This window comes from Apteryx rowi, unplaced genomic scaffold (genome assembly GCF_003343035.1).
Source record: "Apteryx rowi isolate R43461 unplaced genomic scaffold, aptRow1 scaffold_153, whole genome shotgun sequence".
NCBI lineage: Eukaryota > Metazoa > Chordata > Aves > Apterygiformes > Apterygidae > Apteryx > Apteryx rowi.
Genome location: NW_020447786.1, coordinates 355,821 through 377,275, shown reverse-complemented (window position 1 = coordinate 377,275; position 21,455 = coordinate 355,821). Strand labels below are relative to the sequence as shown.

The 21,455-nt window shown below is 37.8% G+C and overlaps 1 protein-coding gene across 1 annotated transcript in view; it reads right to left on the bottom strand.

The window, feature by feature from the left end:
• Positions 1 to 21,455, bottom strand: part of CDH2 (cadherin 2) — a 126,769-nt gene that overhangs the window by 37,685 nt on the left and 67,629 nt on the right. Inside the window, exons 3-5 of the mRNA XM_026059175.1 lie at positions 4,433 to 4,659; positions 2,413 to 2,559; positions 1,214 to 1,369 (exon numbers count right to left, since the gene is read on the bottom strand). Coding sequence (XP_025914960.1) covers positions 1,214 to 1,369; positions 2,413 to 2,559; positions 4,433 to 4,659 — 530 coding nt within the window. The remainder of the gene's footprint in view (positions 1 to 1,213; positions 1,370 to 2,412; positions 2,560 to 4,432; positions 4,660 to 21,455) is intronic.

The window sequence follows — 21,455 nt, the reverse complement described above, 5'->3', positions numbered from 1 at the left end:
TGATAAATCACTGTCAGTAAACACACTGAAATTCCAGGCTAAAATTAGGCTACAGTTTATGGCCCGAGTTTCAAAGACACTTGAGACTTAAATCTAATGCCCTGAATGTCAAAAAGGACTGAACAACTACCTTTGACAGTCAAGTTTACCTAAATCATATAAAAATGAACAGCCAAAAAAAAAAATTGCAGTATTTTTTGAAAATGTGAACCCATACATATCCAGGCCAGAGCCTGGCAATTGCTAGCAAAAGAGCAACTTGCTCCTGCAGGCAGGCCTGCTGAACCCATTTTATACATTTCCTGACTACAAACCTACCAGGAAAGAGCAAGAGGGCATGGGTAAACTCACCACTCTGGAAATGGCTCATTAAATTCTTAAGTCACTAAATCTTCAGTTGCCAATGCCAAATTCTCAGTAAAACCTCATGAATGCTGGAGGTGCTGTGCCCTTGCAATAGCCAGGTCCCATCCACAAACGCCATCTGCTACATCCTCCATCCAGGAGGCTTCCCAGAGAGCCAATTAAGGGGTGTTTTACACCAGGACGTGCTGGAAACCCTCTCTAGTTGTTGAGTGACTTCCATAACAATTTCAGTGTGTTTTCTCAAAAGCAGGAGACAACTTCAGGTCAAAGCTTGGTCTTCCCCTTCCCTTCAAACCTTTCTTTTCTGCTAACACTTGAATCCTTGATCTACTTTGTCAATTCTTTTAGAGCAAAGAATATCATTTTCATAAGCTGACAGACCTAATTTACAATTCCATTAAAATGCTTAGATTTGCCCCTGGAAATGAAAATTGCTAGGTTATTCTTCCCATCCATTTCTCAAACCACAGCTGCTGCAATTCTAATAGTAGTCATGTCCTAATTAAAGTTGCTGTATTAAAAGTAAACTTTTGACAAATATGCAATACAGTTGAGACTGTGATCAATGGCCTGTATTTGAAATATAAGCTACAGAATCCACATTTAAACCTTTATAATTACTTTATCTAAATACATTAAATCACTGTTTATATATGTTAATGCATTTAAGCTGTTTAAACATACTGAAAGTTAGCCTTAGTAAGTATAGTAAATATAAATACAAATCTGCTACAAACTCTTCAAATCATATCTCACAGAAAACTAAACRTCAGCTGCTCAAGGCATTTATGAAGCAGATGTTAATCTTCAATTTGATAGTCTGATTTTTAGTAAATTAAACTCTTACATGAAAAGAAGCGATCTGCTCCCGATCTAAAGGCTTTGTCACAGACAGCTGTCCTGAGATGGGGTTGATGATGAAGATTCCTGTTGGAGGTTGGTCAGCTCCTGGGCCAGTCACACTGTACCGCAGCGAAAGGCTTTTATCGCGATCGGACCTAATCTATGGGTCAGAAAAACAATGTTTACATTAGTTACAAACAGCCAGTGGCTGGAACTGCTGCTGAGACAGCAGGATAATGTTCTATTCTTTTTTTTAATCTTTAGGCTAAACATGTAAAAATAATTATTCTGGAAATGCTATAAAGTTAGAACAATGCTTGAGCTTTTCAGCTGTGCTCTCTTTTTGTTAGAAAGCCAGTCAGTGAATTTTCAGGATCATAAAACCAGCCCAGTTTATTTCTCATAATAGGAAGAATTGTATTAAAACAAACCAGCAAGTATTTTCACCTTAAACAGAATTGCTTAGATCCTAGAGCAGTACACAAAACACATATTAACACAAAACTATGAGACATAAAAAGTCTGTTTTTTCCCCTGTATCTTCCCAGACCAAAGCTACAGATTCTCTTCCGCTACTGACAATACTGTAGCTCATTAGAAACTTCCTGAGTTTCTTTTCGYTTTTTTTTCATTTTTAAAGAATGAACTTCAGTCTCATATTCCAAGAAAACAATTAATGGGCAGTGCATCTTCCAGAGGTGGTTGAATCACTAGCAAGCACATCTCCAAAGCAGAGCAATGCTCCGACTGATCAGCCTGTGCAAATATTCATACGAGTTCCAACAAACCCTTGTAAGAAGTTGATTGTGACTAGTGCCRTGGTCTGAAGCCCCATCCCACGCTGGAGTTTCAGCGATGGCTGCACCTGTGCTATGCAGGGCCACTGAGAAGCTAGCATGCCTCACTGTCGCATCCCGCTACCTCCTGCTATTCCTGCTCGTTCCCGCACACAGCCCCAAGAGGAAGACTCCAGAGCCAGATGCTGGAGCATTTCGAGAGAATTTTGAACTGGCAGAGATTTTACTTAACCAGGAGGAATTCATCAGGGCAATTACCACCTCAGTCAAGGACACCTTCCACTGCATGGTGGTAGCAACAGAAATCAGATGAACAGCTGGGGCTAAGAATGATGCATTGTTCCCACAACCTCTTCAAGAAGTCCCCAAGGGATCCTGAAAACCACATCTCTGTTAACATCCTTACCCGAACTAGTTCTTGAGGAAAAGGCCCTCTGGAATTTTCTGGCAAGTTGATGGGAGGGATAACCCAGTCCCTCTTCTGTCTCTTCAGATGGCTGCTGTGCTTATGCTGTTGCCATGGAAATATGATGTCTTCAATTTTCTTGTGGTCCTTTCCCAGGTACAAAGCACATATAAAATTATAAATTTTATAAATTATAAAATTAAGTACATATTAGAAGAAGAATTGCTAGTATATTCTAAAAAATCATTTGGATAATCACATAATTGACTGGAAGGCTGCCTTTCCTCTCTGTTGATAGAACTTTTTAATTGCATTCACAGTGCAGTATGAAAATAAGCAACATTATTTACGACTGTACTATGAAATTTTAAGAGCTTTTTTTTTCCTCCTTATTCCAGTTGGAGGAAAAATAGAATTATAAGCCATTTATAACATAGTACTACTGTGTAAACCACTCTGCACTTTCTGAAAAGTAGTTAATATTTTGCAGAATTTAATAGTACGCCTTTATGTATTTCTCATTAGCTGGAGCTTCAGTTCAGGTAATGTGCTACTGTACATTAAATTTAGATCTGGGTGTGCTAAAATATAATTTGAGTTCCAAGAGAAGTTTAATACATACTGGTAAGGAATGTCTCAAATATTTATAACCCTATTAAATCCCATAGAATTAATGCTGTAATTATTTTAAACCTATGTCAGCCATGATGGATGCTGTAGATGACCCACTTTACACACTGGGCATTAATCTCTGCTGGGTGTCAACATTCCTTTTCTATTGCCTTCTATATCTGCAGTCATTTCAGCCTTTAACTCCGGATGCCAGCATGCATATAGCCATGCTAGCTTGCTTGAGGATGCAGAGAGGGAGACAAAAACACTTTCCAAATCTTTTAAGAGAAAACCATTGTTTTTATCTAATCAAATGTGTCAGAGACTAAAAACAGAAGCACAACTGAAGGCCAGATTCCCCTACTCTATATTCCACTGATGTTAAGGATGCTAGAACTGGATCTTTGCAAAGAACAGGGCATGTCCTTGCATATCTACATACCTCTTCTTTTATTAGACTCCTGCTACAGACAAAATTACAATATTTCTTTGTTAAAAATTTGCCTTCGATGACCAAAAACAATGAGCAAAGAGGCAAATAAAAAATTGAGGATTACACAGCTTTGGTCTGCAGTGTGTGCTCAGAAAAATGTCTTGCATAATTACACTATTTTAAGATTATGCTTATATCTTTTATCTGTACCTATTACAGGTATGTTAATCCATGAACAAACGTTGCTCTTTATTTGTAATTTAAGCTCTTTGTAAGAGAAGGCAAGAAACAGCAGGCAGCAAGTAATATAACAGACAAGTGTAGCAGACTTAATATTGTTTTCCTAAAGTAAATATGTTATGTTATTTGTATATGGCTAGGTCTGATTTGTGTTATAGTAGTTGGTTTATTCTATGGCAGCTTCCAGCAGAGGGAGACTATATTCCTTACCAAGTAGTGCTGAAATCATGAATAATTTACAACCTCCAATTTGATTATGAAGGGACAAGACAAAGCCAATATTCCATGCCAGAAACGCCTTCCTACCACTGCTGTAAATCTACAGCTCCCATCTAATAAACTTGACTAATGCATTCTAGCAGAGATTTGTTTATTTTGTGGTTATATTTAACTGCTTGAATAAATACTATAATGCTTTCAAGCAATTTAAAATAAAGAAATGACCACGTCCAACTTAAATTCAGGTATAAATCTCAAATGATACACACGAAAAGCTCAAACATAAATGAATCGTATATGCTTAAATAGACACGGGTTTCCATGTCTTAGCAAAGCTACAAAATAATCAATGATGGGAGTTCTTTCTAAGGCTACAGCTTTACAATTATACATGCATTAGTTTCCTATTACCCAAATGTCTCATGTACAAATGCATGACAGACAGAATCAAATCCCTATTTTTTAGGCATGCTTCCTGAGATATATTGATACAGGTAGCTTTTTGTTATTTCTGACCTTTGCCGAAGGCCCTGTGAATGCTGGTTCAGGGGTTAGTTTCACTCTCATTTGCCATTCTTCCTGGGTTTCCTTGTCTTGAGCAGACACTACGAACTCTGTGGGCTCTGCTGAAAGTTGAAAGCTTCTCTCTGCATATACCACACCATCTTCACCTACTCTAAAGTCTTCTGGCTCACTACTTCCAAAGCGTATTTTTTTGTTTCCATCACAGCTTCTAAACCTCACTGTAAAACAGAAGGACACAAAATTAAGAATGAAAGATGGAAAAGCAGCCCATTTGAACTCAATGTGATATTAAAAGAATTAAGAACAAACACTCAAAAGCAGAAAAAGTAATTTGTTGCTGCTGTTATACTGCCTACATGCAATTATGAGGTGAGAATCATACTTTAGGAGTCAGTCCATGTAACGGTATGTGCAGTTTACCTATACAGAAGGAGTGTGGGACTCTGATTCAGTTCCTAATTCTCACCTCACAAAGCCCTTGCAATCCTTATGGTAAATTAAAGGTTCAGATTTGACAGAGTTATTTCCCAATGTAGCCTAGGACAGGTAACCTTAGTAGAAATGATCACCATTAGCAGACACTTACATAACTGAAAGGAAAGGGTGACAAAGACAGCTAAAATAAGAAACTTAAAGACTTTTCTATTTAAGAAAACTGTGGGGTAGAGAGAAATTTTTAATATTAGATAAACTGTCTACCCCACAAAAATCCCCCAAACAACAAAACCATTTTCTCCCATACCCGGTGGTACATTTCATTCCAATTCCACTGGGGTGTCTAGAGAGATTTACACTTCAAGCCAGAAAAGATTCAGTCAAATCAAAATCATCAGAACCTGAGAAATGCTCAATAAATTTAATCATGTCATAACCAGAATCACAAACATTTGCGATGTGCCAGCACCTTTTCTGAAAACGGRGGTAAAGCAGAAAGCCAGAAGTCAGTAAAGAGACTATAACTTCTACTCCTAGCTTAGCCAACATATTAATAGCCAGCTGTATTATCTCATGTGGGCCACTTACAGGCTCCGTGCTCAATTTTCCTCGTTCCTCATCTGTAAAATGGAGGCAGCAGTAAATACTTCCCTCAGAGAAAATTCAGTCAAAGTATTCACTTTACACTTGTTTGTTCTTTAAGTTGCTCAATGCACCACATGTGTTTGTGCATCCTTTTAAGAGTTACCTTTTCTTGTTTAATCCCCTCTAACTTTAGTGCCATCTGAAAGAGGCCCCGCAAAACAAGCAGTCAGTAAAACCGACTGTATAGATAATGCTGTGAAATGCACAGTATCGAAAGGAGACCAGGTTGCTGCTTTCTTTGCCCAACTGTCTTCACTATCACTTATCTTCTGGGTTACTGCATGTAATAGTAGGTTAAAAAAAAAAAAAAAAAAAAAGGAAGTATGGTGTTAAAACCAATGATTGTTCTTTAATGTTTCCAAAGCATTATGAAATATTTTGATTGTATGGGCAATAGAAGTACAAAACATCACTATGGAGGTTGTGCTAAAATGCACATAGTGAAGATGAAATGATGCTTTATGCCTCATTTCAGTTATTGGGCTTTTTATATTGTGCTAAACCATGCACAAACTATTTAGCTTCAAAACCTAAAGGTCCCTCTCAAGAAAAATCACTGCTAAACGCCATGGATCATACACTTTCTTCTGGAATGCACTGGTTACAGGAACGTACAGGAAGAAGGATCATATCTTTTACTATTTGAACTTCAAGGACTGAGCTAATGTTCAGATGACAGATAAAATTTGTTTCCTTGCTACACCCTTTCAATTATCCAGAATCTCCTGTTTGCCCTCTCATGACAAAAGAGACTGTCCAAAATAATTCTTTTAAAGGGCCTATCATCTACAAAAATAAAACAAACTATAGCACTGTTCAAAAGAAATGATAAAATATCAACCTTCTTAACAGCCAGCTTGCTGAGCTGTGCAGTAATACTGCTTTTTCCAGACTACTCTGAGGGATTGGAAGGCTCTTTGGTGAAATTCCAGCCTCGTCTGCGGGAAAAGGCCAAGCCACACACCACAGGGCACAGACTCAAGGAAGAACAAATCCAGCTGGGTAAGAGCCCTATGTCTCATTACTAGGGCTCTTCCTACAGCTCCTTGAAAATGTTGCCTCAGGTCTTCCTCCTCAGCGGTGAGAATGCTTTGCTGGCCTCTAATTTTTCATAGATGTGGCTCACTAAGGCTGGCCCCTCCTCAGCTCCGTCCTAATGCTACATAAGGTACAACTGACTTGTCCCTTCTAATGGATCTACGGACATAACAAAGGTCTGCAAGATTCAGAGAAGGTAGCAGGCCTCTGCTGGGCAGTTCATATGGGAGGAGAAAATTCGCAGGCAGAAGTCCAGCTCCCAGACCTCGACCATAGCAGTAACCTTACTCCACTCTCTTCAACACACAACTCCTTTCCCATGGCTGTATTGTGAAATGCATCAGCTTCCTGAGAAAATGCATGGTTCTAAATCAAGGATTTAACCACTGATTTTATATCAACTATACCAGTATCTCAAAACGATTATCACAATCCTAATATCGTAAATCTGATTAATTGACCTTCGGAGCTGTGTATCTCAGATTGTCAAGCACCAAAAGAAAGAAACGATGAAGAAGAGTTTACTCCAAAGTTACTACATCTGAGGTTCTAATAACTTGATCACGCTACTGCAGATTTAGATGAGAAGACTGCACAACGTGGCTTGTCCTCGGGTTCTGGAGGTACTCACCACCCACACCACAGGGGAAGCTGGGCTTCCTTCAAATAAAATCTCTGTTCACAAACAAAACTCTCTGAAACAGTTCATGTTAAGAGGATACAGAAGAAAAAGAGCAAGAAATACATAGCTCTGTGCCTCAGCTAACCTCTAACCCCAGCCACAGCTGCTCTGTCTTGACTGAAAGGACCGAAAGAAGATTCACCTCCAGCTCTCCGAGACTAACTTCTGAAGAGTAGGGAGCAGGAAAGAGAACAAATATTAATCTAAACTTTGATCATCGCTGTTTTTGAGAAAGGTTATAATGAATATTACCTACATTACGGTCCAAAAGACTATTTAAGATATCAGAATGATATTCTCTAAGAAGTGATTTCCCAACTATTACATAGTAGTATAATACATTCGTTTTTTATATATTCAAATTCATAAAGAACAGGATTTCTCCCAACGTGTACCTTCTTACATATAGGCTCTAATAGCTTTAAAAAAATCTGCTAGCCACTCCATTGATGTTTTTCCTCCAGGCAACTGTACATTAAGAAATTCAATTAAAATACCTTTTCTTTGGCAGCATCCTGCTAAAAATGTATAAAATTGTCAATGCTCTAGAAGAATTATTCTCCCTTTGCAAAAAGCACACATTAACAAATTATACTAAACTGTAACTATCCAGAACTAAATTACTTTGACAGAGTACAGGTTGTGCAGTAGCTGCTCCCCTCCTGCCTCAACTGTATGGTTATCAGTCTTGTAAATTCGGTTTAGATCACTTTGCTTCATTTTTCAGTGTTCAACCGGTACGAACAAAGAGTGATTTCTGACCTTAGGTTTTTAGTCAAAGTTTTTTTGTAAAAACGCTATGCAATTTTTCACTGAGAATAATGATTATTTATACCGCTGATGTTCTAACCACACTGAAGGGAGGCATGCTTTTCAAAAGTCACTTTCTGTTGACCAATCTGTCATGTGGGTTCTTTCATAGTAAAAAAGATTAACCACATATATTTTACATCATTTAGTCCTTTATAGGCAATGAAAACAATAATCAAATATCTTCTTTTACTGCTTTTCAAAAACAGTTGATATCTCAAACTGCAGAAGAATTTCACGGATTTTTAAAAACTTGTCTTTTGAGTATCTTCTGAAATATTTGGTACTTTTAAAAATATTTCTAAATACATTATTTGCAAGCACCAGGAAACATTCAGTTATAATCTGAAATACAACTATTCTGGTTTTAAAAAAAATTCCTTATGTCACATCAGAATAATAATATGCACACCTATTTTGGAGCATGTGAGTCAGGGTAATTAATTCACATGCTCAAAATAAGCCTGTGCATAAAGATTTACAAAAACAGGGTCTTTAATCAGAAGAAAGTTTATATTTAGTCTTGGCATATGATTAAGTATTAGATCCTACAACAGAAGACAGTAAGTATCCTAATTTCATAGTCTTTTCTGGTACTAAAACCCAAACAAATATAATCTTTTATTTAAAAAAAAAAAAAAAAAGAGAGAGAGAAAGAGAAAGGGAGGGAAGAATGAGAACAAAATTCTAAGATGAAAACCTACACCTCTGTGGTATTAAAGCAAGCTTTCAAATTAACACTCTTGCATGTAAGCAATTACATGTGTATAAATGTGTAGTGTACAAAACCTGAAGCACTAAACATGCAAATTCATTTAGAGTACACTAGAGAACTCCCCCATTCACACTCATGTCTAATGATATGAATGAATCATAATATCTGTAAAACACATCTCTAATCTCATGTACCTTACTAGTAATCTTCAATTACCTAGAGCCATTTCTCAGACAGTAAAAACCTCTTTTCAGCTACTCGTATCGTTTTGCACTCTTGACAACCTGCTTCTGCTCTCTTCTTGTCTTAGGAAAAACTCACTAACGTTATATTACCCGAGAACTGAGCACAGAATGATGCAAGTCTATATTATTAGCATCAAATTTTCACAAAAATATTCATGTACAAAACAAAATACAAAATTGTCATTGTTTGTTTTGACAGTTGTGTGGAATTTGCCATCTGGATTTCTGCACTATTCGAAAATACCAAACTCATTTCTAGATAACGTTCACAAGCACACAAACAAAAGTGTATTTCCTTCTGCTAATTTGCTGGAATAATATTACTTGTCTTGAATGTTATTCTCGATGCCTCAGCATCGACCTCAAGGCTCAGGCTCACTTAGAGGACATTATGGCAATTGCACCAGCTTCCAAGCGCTAACAACATATGCACTCCAGCAATATAGTTCAAAGTGTGTATCATAAAAGGGAAAATCCAGGCATATTTAATCCATCCAGAATCACTCTGCAGCAAATAAAACAGAAGAAGAAAGTATCTTACATAAAACTATTTGCCACATACCAGCTTTACCTTTGACAGTATGAGAAATTACCTGGGAACATTCTGCCGAACTGGCTATCTGCACACTTAATATTTGAACACTGTACCTTCTCCAAAAAAGAGTATATATTTAACAAGTCTCCCTACTTTTGCAGAGAGAGAAACCGAAGAAAACTACCCTAAAAACAAAATGAAATTAACTGCTCCATAAATTAGTCATTTATTCAGACTGGTTACTTTTGTGTCTGTAAGGTGATCTGTTCGTCGGACTAACAGAATGAACGTGCTCATGTTTCATCTCATGGCTCTGCCGCGTGACAGGTGAAATGCCCATGAGACATCCTTTACTACAAGTACAGATAACCTTCAAGTTCATATGTAGAGTTAGAGATGTGGATTTTTTACATCATGGTGGACCACTGTAATCATGAAGAAATGAACTATATTCTAGTTCGCCTTTTGCGTCACCAAGAGCACTGTGAGAGTAGTTGTGATTTTAGAACTTCAAGCCCAGCTTAAAAGCATTATTTGATTTTTTGGTCTGTTTGATACAGGGATGATCTGGAGCAGTCAGGAAAATGTCCTGTTCTCACCTGTAAGCTGAAAAAATTAGATATAGAATTTACTGATGCAAAATCAGTATGGAATATAATTAGGTCACTTTAGGCAGAGGCATTTTCCTAACTGCATTATAATTCAATTTGACATTATATCCTTTAGAAAGACTTCAATACCAGCACTGTTTCTAACAGATTCTTCCAGTCTTTCTTCTAATCCCTTTCTCTTTTGTCCTTTTATATCAAAGCACTGTAGTTTATACCATACTCCACATCATCCAGAAAAATCTCAAAAAAACCCTACCCATTTTGAGTATTTGGGGGTAACCAACCTGCTACACTTTAAAAGGAAGCCTGACTGTCAAAAGGCAGCTTGCTTACCATTTTCTGAAGAGCAAGCATGGCAATTCAGTAATTGCTCCATTGCTTTTGAAAATCCAACCTTCGTACCTGGCACTGCATTCTGCCACCCTCCCTCACGTTGGAGCAGGAGGGTCCTTCAGTGAACATCAGGAATGAACGAGAGTCCTGCCACTTACTAAGGGCCCAATACAGCTATTTGCTTCTTAATTCCTCTATTTTCGCTTGACTTTGCAAGCTTTGCAACCTTGTGCCAAGTGAAAGCCAGGCTATGAAGCTTGCAATGCGGAAAAAAACCAATCACACTAAAAGTCTCAACTGAGATAAAATGGGGATACGTTCAAAGTTGTTTACCAACTTTAGATGCTTCGCGCTCTGACTCTTAGCAGCTCAACTTTCCACATTTCCATGCTGCAGTGTTTGCTTAATCATTTCTCTAGTCAGTTAGGAAAACAATAATTAAAAGAAAAAATCATTTGCAATAGTTAAGGTTTAATTCATACTGTTCACTTATTTCATTAACTGAAGGCAGTTCCAGGAGAGTGATTTGCAGCAGGCATTAGGTAAAGCCTACTACTAATATACACTTTTACTCTGTGGTATAAACACGCTTGTAGTAGGTAGCACACTTCAGAAAAGTTGTAAAGTTGTACAAAAAGTTGTACAATACCTTAGTAAAAATAATTTGTCAGTTACTGCAGCTTTTGTTCATTCAATGCAATTCCACCACCCTTGCCCCACCCCCTAGACTATTAATTCTCGATGGAAGAACATATACGCTTCCTAAATAATGTACTTTCAAAGCAGTCTGGTAGTCTACATGACGGCCGGCAAGCGTTGGTGAAAATAGGTYTTCTCCTCCCTATTTCTGCAGCATGTATTTTTCATTTTTAATTTCAAGAAGTGCATTTTTGACTTTTTTAAAAATGTATTTTTAAAAGTATTTTTGATAAAAGGTGCGAATGGGAAATGCTGCAGCTGAAATACATCTCAGCTTTTTACTACATGCACACTGCACATTCAGTGCTACTTTGGCCCCTCATTAACCCCACCAACTCAGACACAAGGACCTGTTCTTAAAGCTACCTGTGAAAGAAAATACTTATCACAAGACTGCCCAATCCTTAAATTCACAATGAAAGACTTGCACAGTCCTTTAATAAAATGTCACCTAGCTTCCAGTTCCCATAATCCACTTTGTTTACTGAGCAAAGTCATAATAGGCATAACAGAATGAAAATAGGGATAAAGTTCTTTCTATTTGATAAAAATGCCTCTGCAGCTTTTCAAAATGGAAATACCAGCCATCAGCAAAACACAGAACTGGTATCTCAAACAGAGTCCAAATTATATCTGATTCACTGATCCTTTTCAGTTCTTGCCTCTACCACTCACTGACACAAAGATCTTCTGTGCTTTGACACCCCTTTTGTCCTTATTTTAGCAAAGAATAAAACGCAGAAAAAGAGAATAAGCATCTTCGGGAAGGAGAGGTATTTATATTTCGACAACTGTTTTTGTTTTTAAAAGAAAAGAAAACAAAAAGGTTTCTTTCCCTTTTCCTCCACTCTGTACTATCTAACACATTTTTGGTATAGATGATCCTATATGCCCCTGCAGAGTTCTGCTCATTTTTCCCCCCACTTAAACGGTGCCAGCTGAAAGAAAACTCAATAATAAATGTCATTTCTGTACTCTGGAGTATGCAAAGCACCTTTAATACTTTCCCAAGTATACCATTCTACAACAGTAATAAAAAGAAGGATTAAACACTAATCTCTTATACCCATAATGCATCAACAGACTACACCTGGTAAAATCCAATTTGGTAATTAAAAAATATCTACTGAACAGTCAAGCCAGGAAACTAAAGGGAAAGTACTGTCTTTACAGATAGCTAGCAGAAAACAGCTCCAAAGTTCAGGCACTTAACACAAGCTTATTTTTACCTCTATTCATTTTTACATGGCCTTAAGCAGTGTAAGAAACAAATACCTACTATCTTTGTGTAGCAATTAAGGAACAGTTTTATTGCTATAATAATGACTTAAATATTAAATATCTAGTAAAAACTAGATAAGCAATGTTGGCTTTTAATCTATCTATAGAAAATGTAAAAAAAAGAAGCTGGGAACTTTTCCCTTTTAATAGTAAGAAAGGAGAGAACAAAGAAAAGACTTTTTTTTAAAATATGTTCTCTCTGCTAATTGTTCCTGGCCCAGACCCCTTCTGGGCTTCAAGGCTGGCTTTAAAAAAAGACTCCCAGAGTTTCTGTAGAGAGCCAGGCCATGCTGAAAAATCAGATGGGCTTGTGCTGACCCATGGGGTACATGTACTTTCAAATGAGCTCATAATCTGTTTAACCAGTTTAACTGGCCAGCAATTTTTAGTGGTGGCTTAAACCCATATCCTTGCTTAACAGCGCGTTAAAATAACAACAAAATATAGAGGGGAAGTATACATACATCACATTTGGGCTGTATCTCCCTTCTCACAATAAAAAGAAATAAAATAATAAGGGTCTTTTTTCCCCCCCTCACATTACTGGACTATCCAGACAGAAGTAAATGTTGCATAGTATTACAACAAACAAAAAACTCCAGCTCTGACAAAACGACAGTAATCTGGGCAATGTTCCTGCTTCAGATAAAAAGAGACTGTTAAAATACACAGATGACAGACCATTTAATACTCTATATCCTGGTGCCAACCCCAAACACTCATTTTACAGTCCCTCCCAAGCGGCTCAGTGAACGCACGGGCTGGTTGGTAACCGTCTGGACCTGCCTCCTTGGACACCCTGAGCTGCTCTGGGTGCAGTCAGGGGAAATGGGACAGTTTTTCCTGAAGTTGTTCTTTAACCTTGCAAATCAGCGCACATTTGGGAGCGATGCGTCTCCACACATATCATTGTTGGTTTTTTACTCTCATCTCCTCCCTTCCTCTGGTCTGTCCAACACTCTGCTCTTGTTTATCGCTCTCCTCAGGTCACTCCTCTTGGGATACTCTGGTCAAATCTCCAAAACCCACAATTATTCATAATGATATTTAAGGGTCTTTTATTCATCTTTGAATTACTGTGGCAGCTGTGTGTGCCACTTTTTATCTTAAAGACAAATTCTGTTTTCTAAATAGCATGTCTGCTCTCCAGGGAACTTGGAGAGCCTCCTAGTAAGCGTAGCGACAAGAGCTGGACACAACTGCACCAGCCTTCTCAGTGCAAACCGTGGGCACAGTCCATCTCAAACCAGAACCATCCTACAAGCTGTTTTAATACATGGGTGCTCCTTACCTTAACAAAAGGAAAATGGTGTAAAGATAGCCTCCTTGTCTGAACACTGTGCTTTTGTATTAAAAAAGGGCAGGAAACCTACAGTTACCAAAGAGGATGGAAGAAAAGCAGAAAGATCCTAACAGTACTGTCACTGATGTGTTAGACAGCAATAAAAATCATAAATCCTTGGGATTATACTATCACTGGATCATGTCCAGTAGGCCATAGGCAGAAAATTAGTTGCCATGGCAGCTTAATGTTATCTAGTCAGACTTCAGGATTTTTTGTATTATCATCACTATTAAATACAGCTATCTGACCTTAAAAAATAAAAATATATATATATATATATATATATATATAAAATAAAAAAAGCATCCGGTGACTTGTACAAGCTAGTATAGTGCATTTCACATACAGGCTGTAATACTTCCTAAAACTAAGTAGAGAACTCGGAGCAAGAGCAATACGACTGTCTTGTTAGCAGGGAGTATATGTGTGGGAGAGTAAGCTGTAAATGGATATTGCTCCCTCTATGTATAGCTTTCATCATATAAAACAGCAAGAGTAAGGGAAGTAACGTGCTAATGATTAATTGATTAATTAAAAAGTAGGAAATACCAAGAGAACTGGCAGGAAAACGCTAATTTCATATACTTCAAGGTACCTCTTTTTTATCTGGAATTTTCATTCAGAAGCTAGTTTACTGTCTTTTTGAATGCAGCTTATATYCCCTCTAGACACAGTATATGTGTTTATATACCTTAAAAATAAACAGAGAAGCACTACTATTAGCCATCTTATTTAAATGAATGAAAAGGATGAAGGGAATCTTTTGACACTGCAGACCTTGAGAATTCTCCTAACGCATTTTATCATCACACTGAAACCTTAAAATTGTATTCAGTCCTACAGGTCACTGCAGCAAAGCATAATTAGTACATGCTTTTATTATTTTAGTTCAGAAGAAGTAATATTAAACTAAAATCATCAGGGGAAAAAAAAAAAAATCCAGTGCCAGAATACTTTTCAGTGACTGGCACTTAGTGGACGCTCTGGATGACTGACTAGTTACTTAAATCTCTTGGTTGGTTACCTAAACCACATTCCCAATGAGATGGAAGTGTAAATCCTTGCAACAGTGCCAAATATCAACAGCCTGAAAGGTCGGACAAAAGAGGAAGAGAAATCAAACTTTCCAGTTTGAATGATGAGCTACGGAATCCAGACCTAATATTCAAGTGTCTTTTCAAATTATTATTTTATGAAGGGCCCACCTGGCACTAGATAAGTTAGCGAAACACTATTTGCAAGCAGAAGGGGTATTGTCATTTCATGTCTGACTGTAATATATAGTACAAACTCTTTAAAATGATCAACAGTAGGTTGCTGTAGGTATACACAATTTATGACAAAACTCAAGCGATGCTACTTTCTGTCAAGAACACTTATTATTCTTTACGTGCCTAGGAATTACAAAGTTACAAGGCTCGAATAATCCACTTAAATTCAAATTGACAATAATAAAATTGATGGGGGGAGGAGGAAAAGAGGTGTTATTCTAGGAAAAAAATAATAATGAAAACTGCTTTCTTGTCAAAATGCAGATGAGCATGACAGCAACACAACATGGTACCTGGGATAATACAGGAAGAAACAAAAAATCCTTGGATACAAAATGCAGATAAATGAGAGTGATACCAACAGATTTCATTCAAGAGGCAGCTTTCAATACAGTCCTCCCAAAATTAAGACATACTTTAGGACCCTATGCCAAGACAATGCTGTGCAGATTTATGCAATTTATTTCAGGTAGCAGCCTTCTTGGGGAACAGAGAGACCGACCTGGCTGAATATACTCACATTTAACAATCATGATCCAGTCCAGCCACAAAAAAAACAGAAAGGAAAACGAACAGACGTTCTGATATATTTGAAGATAGGCTTCTTATGATAAATGAAGCAATGGTCTTTTTGTCTGGACTCTCCTGTGGGCCTTGCTAGTGCAAAACAGAAGATACTTGACATTCAAATTGTGTTAGGCTAGAATAATGCCTGAAAATGACAGGGGCTTGACTGATTGAACTAGAACTAAAATTCTGCTTTTAGGAAGGCCTAAGGATTGGAGCAGGATATTACCTTTTGGAACTCTGCTGCTGGGTGAACAGTTACATGAGTTTCCAGACCAAAGAATACAGTTACATGTGTCACAATGAAAATTCCACATGTGATAATGGTTCCTAAAGGGAAACATTACTACTCGTTTCTGGATGTGGTAATTAACCTATTACTGTCTGAGTCAAGAATATTTTGCTGAGAAGCAGTGAGGTATGCAATCTTGGTTTTTAGATTACTAGTCATGACATCCTAAGTTTCTTAGTAAGTAAAGAATATGCAGCACCACAGTCTAAATGTCCAGAATGCAAAAATCATCTGGAGATCAATCCCTTCAGCAATCAGTGTAATGGGACTGATCCTTGACTGTGGTTCTTTGGTACTGGAGAAAAATAGTAATAATTTCAAGTTTCATGAATCAAGCATGCTCCAAGCACCTGGGAAACGTAAATATCCATTTACCGGTAACTTGCAAAATCAATGAATCACAAAAATGAAACCAAATTTGCCTGTAGAAACCAAGTAGTACCTTATTCTGATAGGAAGACATTCCTTGTTTTGCTTACCAGAACACTAAATATTCTTTTCTAAAAGGAATCTAAAAGCAAAAGCCACTTTGTAATGAACAAGCTATTTCAGCTGCCGGCTATATTCTTCTCAATTTCATTCAAATGTTCAAATTCACAGAAAAGGCACCTGTGGTATTCATTCATGAGAACAAACATATTTCTTTCCACCTCCTCCCCCCCAAAACAATGCCAGTTTGCAAATGGAAGGTAAACAGCCATGCTACACTTACTTTGCACTGTAGAAAATATCATCCAGTATATCCTACAGAAAGGAGCACTGACCAGCAAGTTCTCTCACTGCTGCAGTGTCATTTTTCTTTAGGACAAGCATTATTATGAACATCTTGTACCAAAAAAACCAACCAAACAACAAAACACCTAAATGATGCACTTTCATAGATAATATGAGTAGATTCATGATATATCTAAATAATTGTTAAAATTATTCATGGCAAGATTCTTTCTTTTTCTTGTGCATGAAGTGTGGTTCCTCTCTAATAAATCTCAGACAATAACCAAGATGTGTTTTTATATGCCTATGAAAATACTTTGGTCCATGAATGCAATATGCACCTACCTGGAAAAGACAAAGTCATTCAGTGAGACAACATACTGAATTTCTTTTGAAAGAACTGTACAGTGTGAATAACAACCTGTCATCAGCTGTTGGGAGCTTGATGTTCTTCAGTGCCAGCTAAAACCACCCTCTCCTCCCACCTACGTCTGAAGCAATTCACAGCCATCTGCATGGCAGATCTGGCCAAGCTATGTCCTGCAGGCAAGGACTAGAGTCAGACTGTGCAATGGTAGTTAGGATCTACTTCACTATGGTTTAGGATGTGTTTTAGGAAAGAGAAAAGAATCCCCCCCCCCACACACACACACACAAACAAGGCATGATTCTTTCTATTCGTTTCAGGTAAGTTCAATGCAAATGTTCTCCACTACAATGTATTTTCTATTAAAATGTATGCATGGTAACTAAAGCATAAGCCCAAATCCATGTCACCCTACTTCATCGTGCTGAACACTTATTTTAAAAGCAACACCTTGAGGAGGGTAAATGAGAAGAGCTGCCCTCAAGATGAGGCTCCTGATCGAGCACAGCCTGAGAGCCTTGAAACACGGACTCAGGCACTGCCTGAAGCGCGCTCTGCTGAACATGGGGTTTAACGTGTTTCCAGCTTTGTTTGGACAGGCTGCTCCCAGGAGCCCTACTGTGGACTATCCCGCTGCTTGTTTTTTTGACTAGTGGAGGGAGTCCACGTGACTCTGGTGAATAACACACTGACGAGGTAATCAGACAGGTATGCAGATAAAATAATCAATTTGAGTAGCCATCTCAGCCAAGTACTCCAAGTCTGGATCATATGCTGAAACAACTCTTACAATTTCAGCAATGCCTATGGTAAATGAGGGATGTATTATTCTGATTCGCCTCTCAGGGCTCAAATGATGGTATCTAAAGCTCACCTCCTCCCAGGAGAGGAGGATTTCTGAAAACTAAAAGCAGTCTCTCTGACAGGAAGAGACAGAGGGAAGTGAAATTGAACAGATATGACCTTACACTAAACATCTGAGCTATATTTTAAAATACTGGCACTGAAACATTATTGCTTTGCTTTGATATGCTGCCAAGGGAAAGCAAAGATCCATTGAAAATTGAACTCTATTTAGAAATTGCATCCATTTTCCAATAAAACTTGTAATTCTGTATACATAACTTACAAAAGGCAAAAGACTATGATGTCATAAAATAATAATATTAATGTGAAGGTCCCAACAGATTCATGCTTCAGATTGTGATAAATGAGAAAAATTACCAAGGAACATATAAATGATGCCACAAATGAGTTATGTACAGTAATTTGTATATGGAGAAAGGCATTTGGGTAAAATAAAAATACTTTTGGCTCACTAACACACAACATGACTGCTGTCCTTTAAAGAAACATTGTGACAGTTCACTACAGCATTTTTTTCTTTCAAAATGGGCAGATGTGTATTTTATTAAACTGTTTGGCATATTGTCCATTATAAACATAACTAATTGATTTTCAAAAACTCATATCACTGATCTACAAGCAAGCATGCTTTTTCTTTAACTCCTTTGTTGCTGGATGTTTTCAATACTGCAATTTAACTTCTACTTTGTAGACTGAGGAAACAGAATAACTTGGGAAATCTGATATTTAAGTCATGCAATAATTATTTATCTGTGCCACTCAAAAGACCCCCAGGATAAAATCAGTAACTGCATTCAATCTATTTACAAATCACATTCAACTACCTCATTTAGAGCTGCACAGCTTTGCTTTTACTTCAGCTTACCTTCAGATCTGATAAATCTCTGCTCTTTTCTGAGTATTGCTAAGTAAACTTGGTTTATTATTAATTGCTCTCCCTTTCCTTAAGGCACACTGTCCCTGACAAGTCTTTTCTTAAGCTGCCTTGTACATATGACACAACCTGATTCTCTGCCTTCACATTTTTCACCTAGATGCTTCCAAACAGTATTTGCCATAAAATGTGTCCAGGTTGCTCAGGGCAATACTACTGCTATGTTGGCCCTTTGTCTGTTAGGGTCTGGTGAGAAGTTTTGCTTTATTATTGTCCCCAAAGTAAGGGGAGAGAATAAATAGCCTCTGCTCCAAACATAGAGTCAGATGGTCTTCCCAAAATCTTGATGCAGGGAGGAAGAGCAAAGAGAAACACTAATCCCTTAGGGAAAGGATCTTCCTCACAAACGATGGTTTACTACATGGTAGTCTAGGAGATATAACAACAACGGACACATCACTTCTTTTCACTACTCTGTCAACTGCTTCTTCCCCACCACAACTAGATATATTCTTACATAATGCCAGATGATGAGTGAACTTAACTCATGTTACTTAATAAAGAAATAAGATAACAATTCTACAGGCATTCTAACAGAGAGAGACCACCTAAATTCAGAATACTTCCACAAAGGAATTGGCAAACAGTGCTGAAGCGGACATTGCTCTGTTTGACCCAACTGATCTTTTGGAAACCCTTTGGACCCTTATCCAGTCAGCCAGCTGCACAGAGGAGCCCAGAGGAAAGTAACTCTACATTAAGYGCGCTACTGCCGTGCAGGTACCTCTTTTCTCCAGTGGTTGTGGGTTTACCAGAACTGAGGCCTTATCAGCACACAAAAATTGCAATACTGTAGAGCAATACATTACCACTTCCAATCACAGTGTTAATCCAACATGAATTGCTTATGAATGCACAAGTATTCCCATATGGGAAAGGTAACACATTTTATTGGTGTTTAGTCCATCCACCTGAGGGCTGTGTAATTGTATTAGCTGTAATATACATATAAATATTTGGGCGCAAAACAAGTCAGACGGACATCTGTCTTCACACTTTATTATATACCCAGTCCATTTTTACTACATTCCTGTGTCCATAAATGGCTAAACCTAGCAAAGGTCTGTAGAGGAACAACTGGAAAGGAAAACTGAATAAAGCAAACATGAACAAGTGAAAAAAAACCCTCTCTCAAAGCATTGTCCTGAAAAGCCATCACAACTTAAACTGGATTAGGTATAGTAAACTACATCTCATATATTAAAAATATATATATGTATATTTATTTATTTATATTTGATTCAGGCAGACTTCTCCTCTCTTGCCAAACAGGAACATTCTCTTTTTGTAACCTCACCAGGCCAAATGCATAACTAACTCCACGGTACTTGATGACCAGAATGGAAAACTGAGTATTACAATGTCCCTATATGTCTTTTCAGTCAGGCAATACTTATTTAATTCAAAAATCTTTATTAATAAAGATTTCATACTTTTTTAGCTTCTTAGTTGTGGTTATAAACCAAGAAGGCTGATATGTGCTTTTTTATGACTGTAAGAAAGAAGACTTTGTTCTCTACTTTCTTGCTCTGAGCCTGAACTATATTTACAAGGCCTACTCAACAAGTGTATACACCTTTGAGTTACAGGACTGGCTCATCAAAACTCAATATAGTTTCGATACTATTTAGTGTGGCACTGTAAAACATTGTTACCTTCCAAAATTAAATTTACCAAGGTTTTTAAAGGTGCATTTACGTTTCCTGAAATGGTTCTTTATTACACTTACTGGACCAATAGTCAAGTCTACTTTCTTTATCTGCTGATAAACATTTGTACACATGTAAAAATGATTTCACTATTTCCTTTCATTACCATTGATGATAAATGCACCAGAAAGGAAGTTCTTCTAGGGACTTCATATGCATCTACTACAGAACATGAGCTAATGCAAGTAAAAACTGTTCAGTAAAGGAGACAAAATTAGATGTACTGCCTATCCCTGCCCCTGTTAATGCTGATTTACTGTGCGACCCTTAGGAACATCCCCCACTGATCAAACTGAAGCAGTTCCTCTACACATACAAAATGGAGATCAAGAAATGAAGGGTGAGAGGAAGTCACTGCTACTGGTAGTACGGGCCGAGCCCAAGTAGTTTCACAGAAGTCGCAGCAACCCAGATCTAATTGCAGAGACAAAGTTCCCTAATGACAAGCGATTTCTACTCTTTCTATAATCTTTACAGATCTCTCCCTTTCCATAGAAGAGAATCAAACTCAGCCTCTCCTCAGAAAAGGAATTTATGCTTGGACATACAAACATACAACCCCAAGGTAAAATATCAGATGACACAGAAAATGTTTCAGCCGTGAGTTTCCCACTGAAGCTGCCGCAGGGCCAGCTCTGCCAGATAGGCAGAACACAGGGTCACGCAGGTCAACAAAATATCAAGGGCAGCAAATTGTTTAGTGACTATTTTGTTTACCGGGCACGCGGCTTTTGACTAGGAGGGGCAGTAATTCTCTCCAGGTTGCCGGGGGCAGTGACAGCTATAAAAGCGCTTGTCCTTGACTGGTGTCTCGGGAAATGGGACTCACTTCTAGATCCGCTTCTTCAGGAGCTTTGCCAAGTGCTCCGCTGCATGTGACACGCTTTGGTATTTTCGGTCTTTCTCTCTCTCCCCCGTT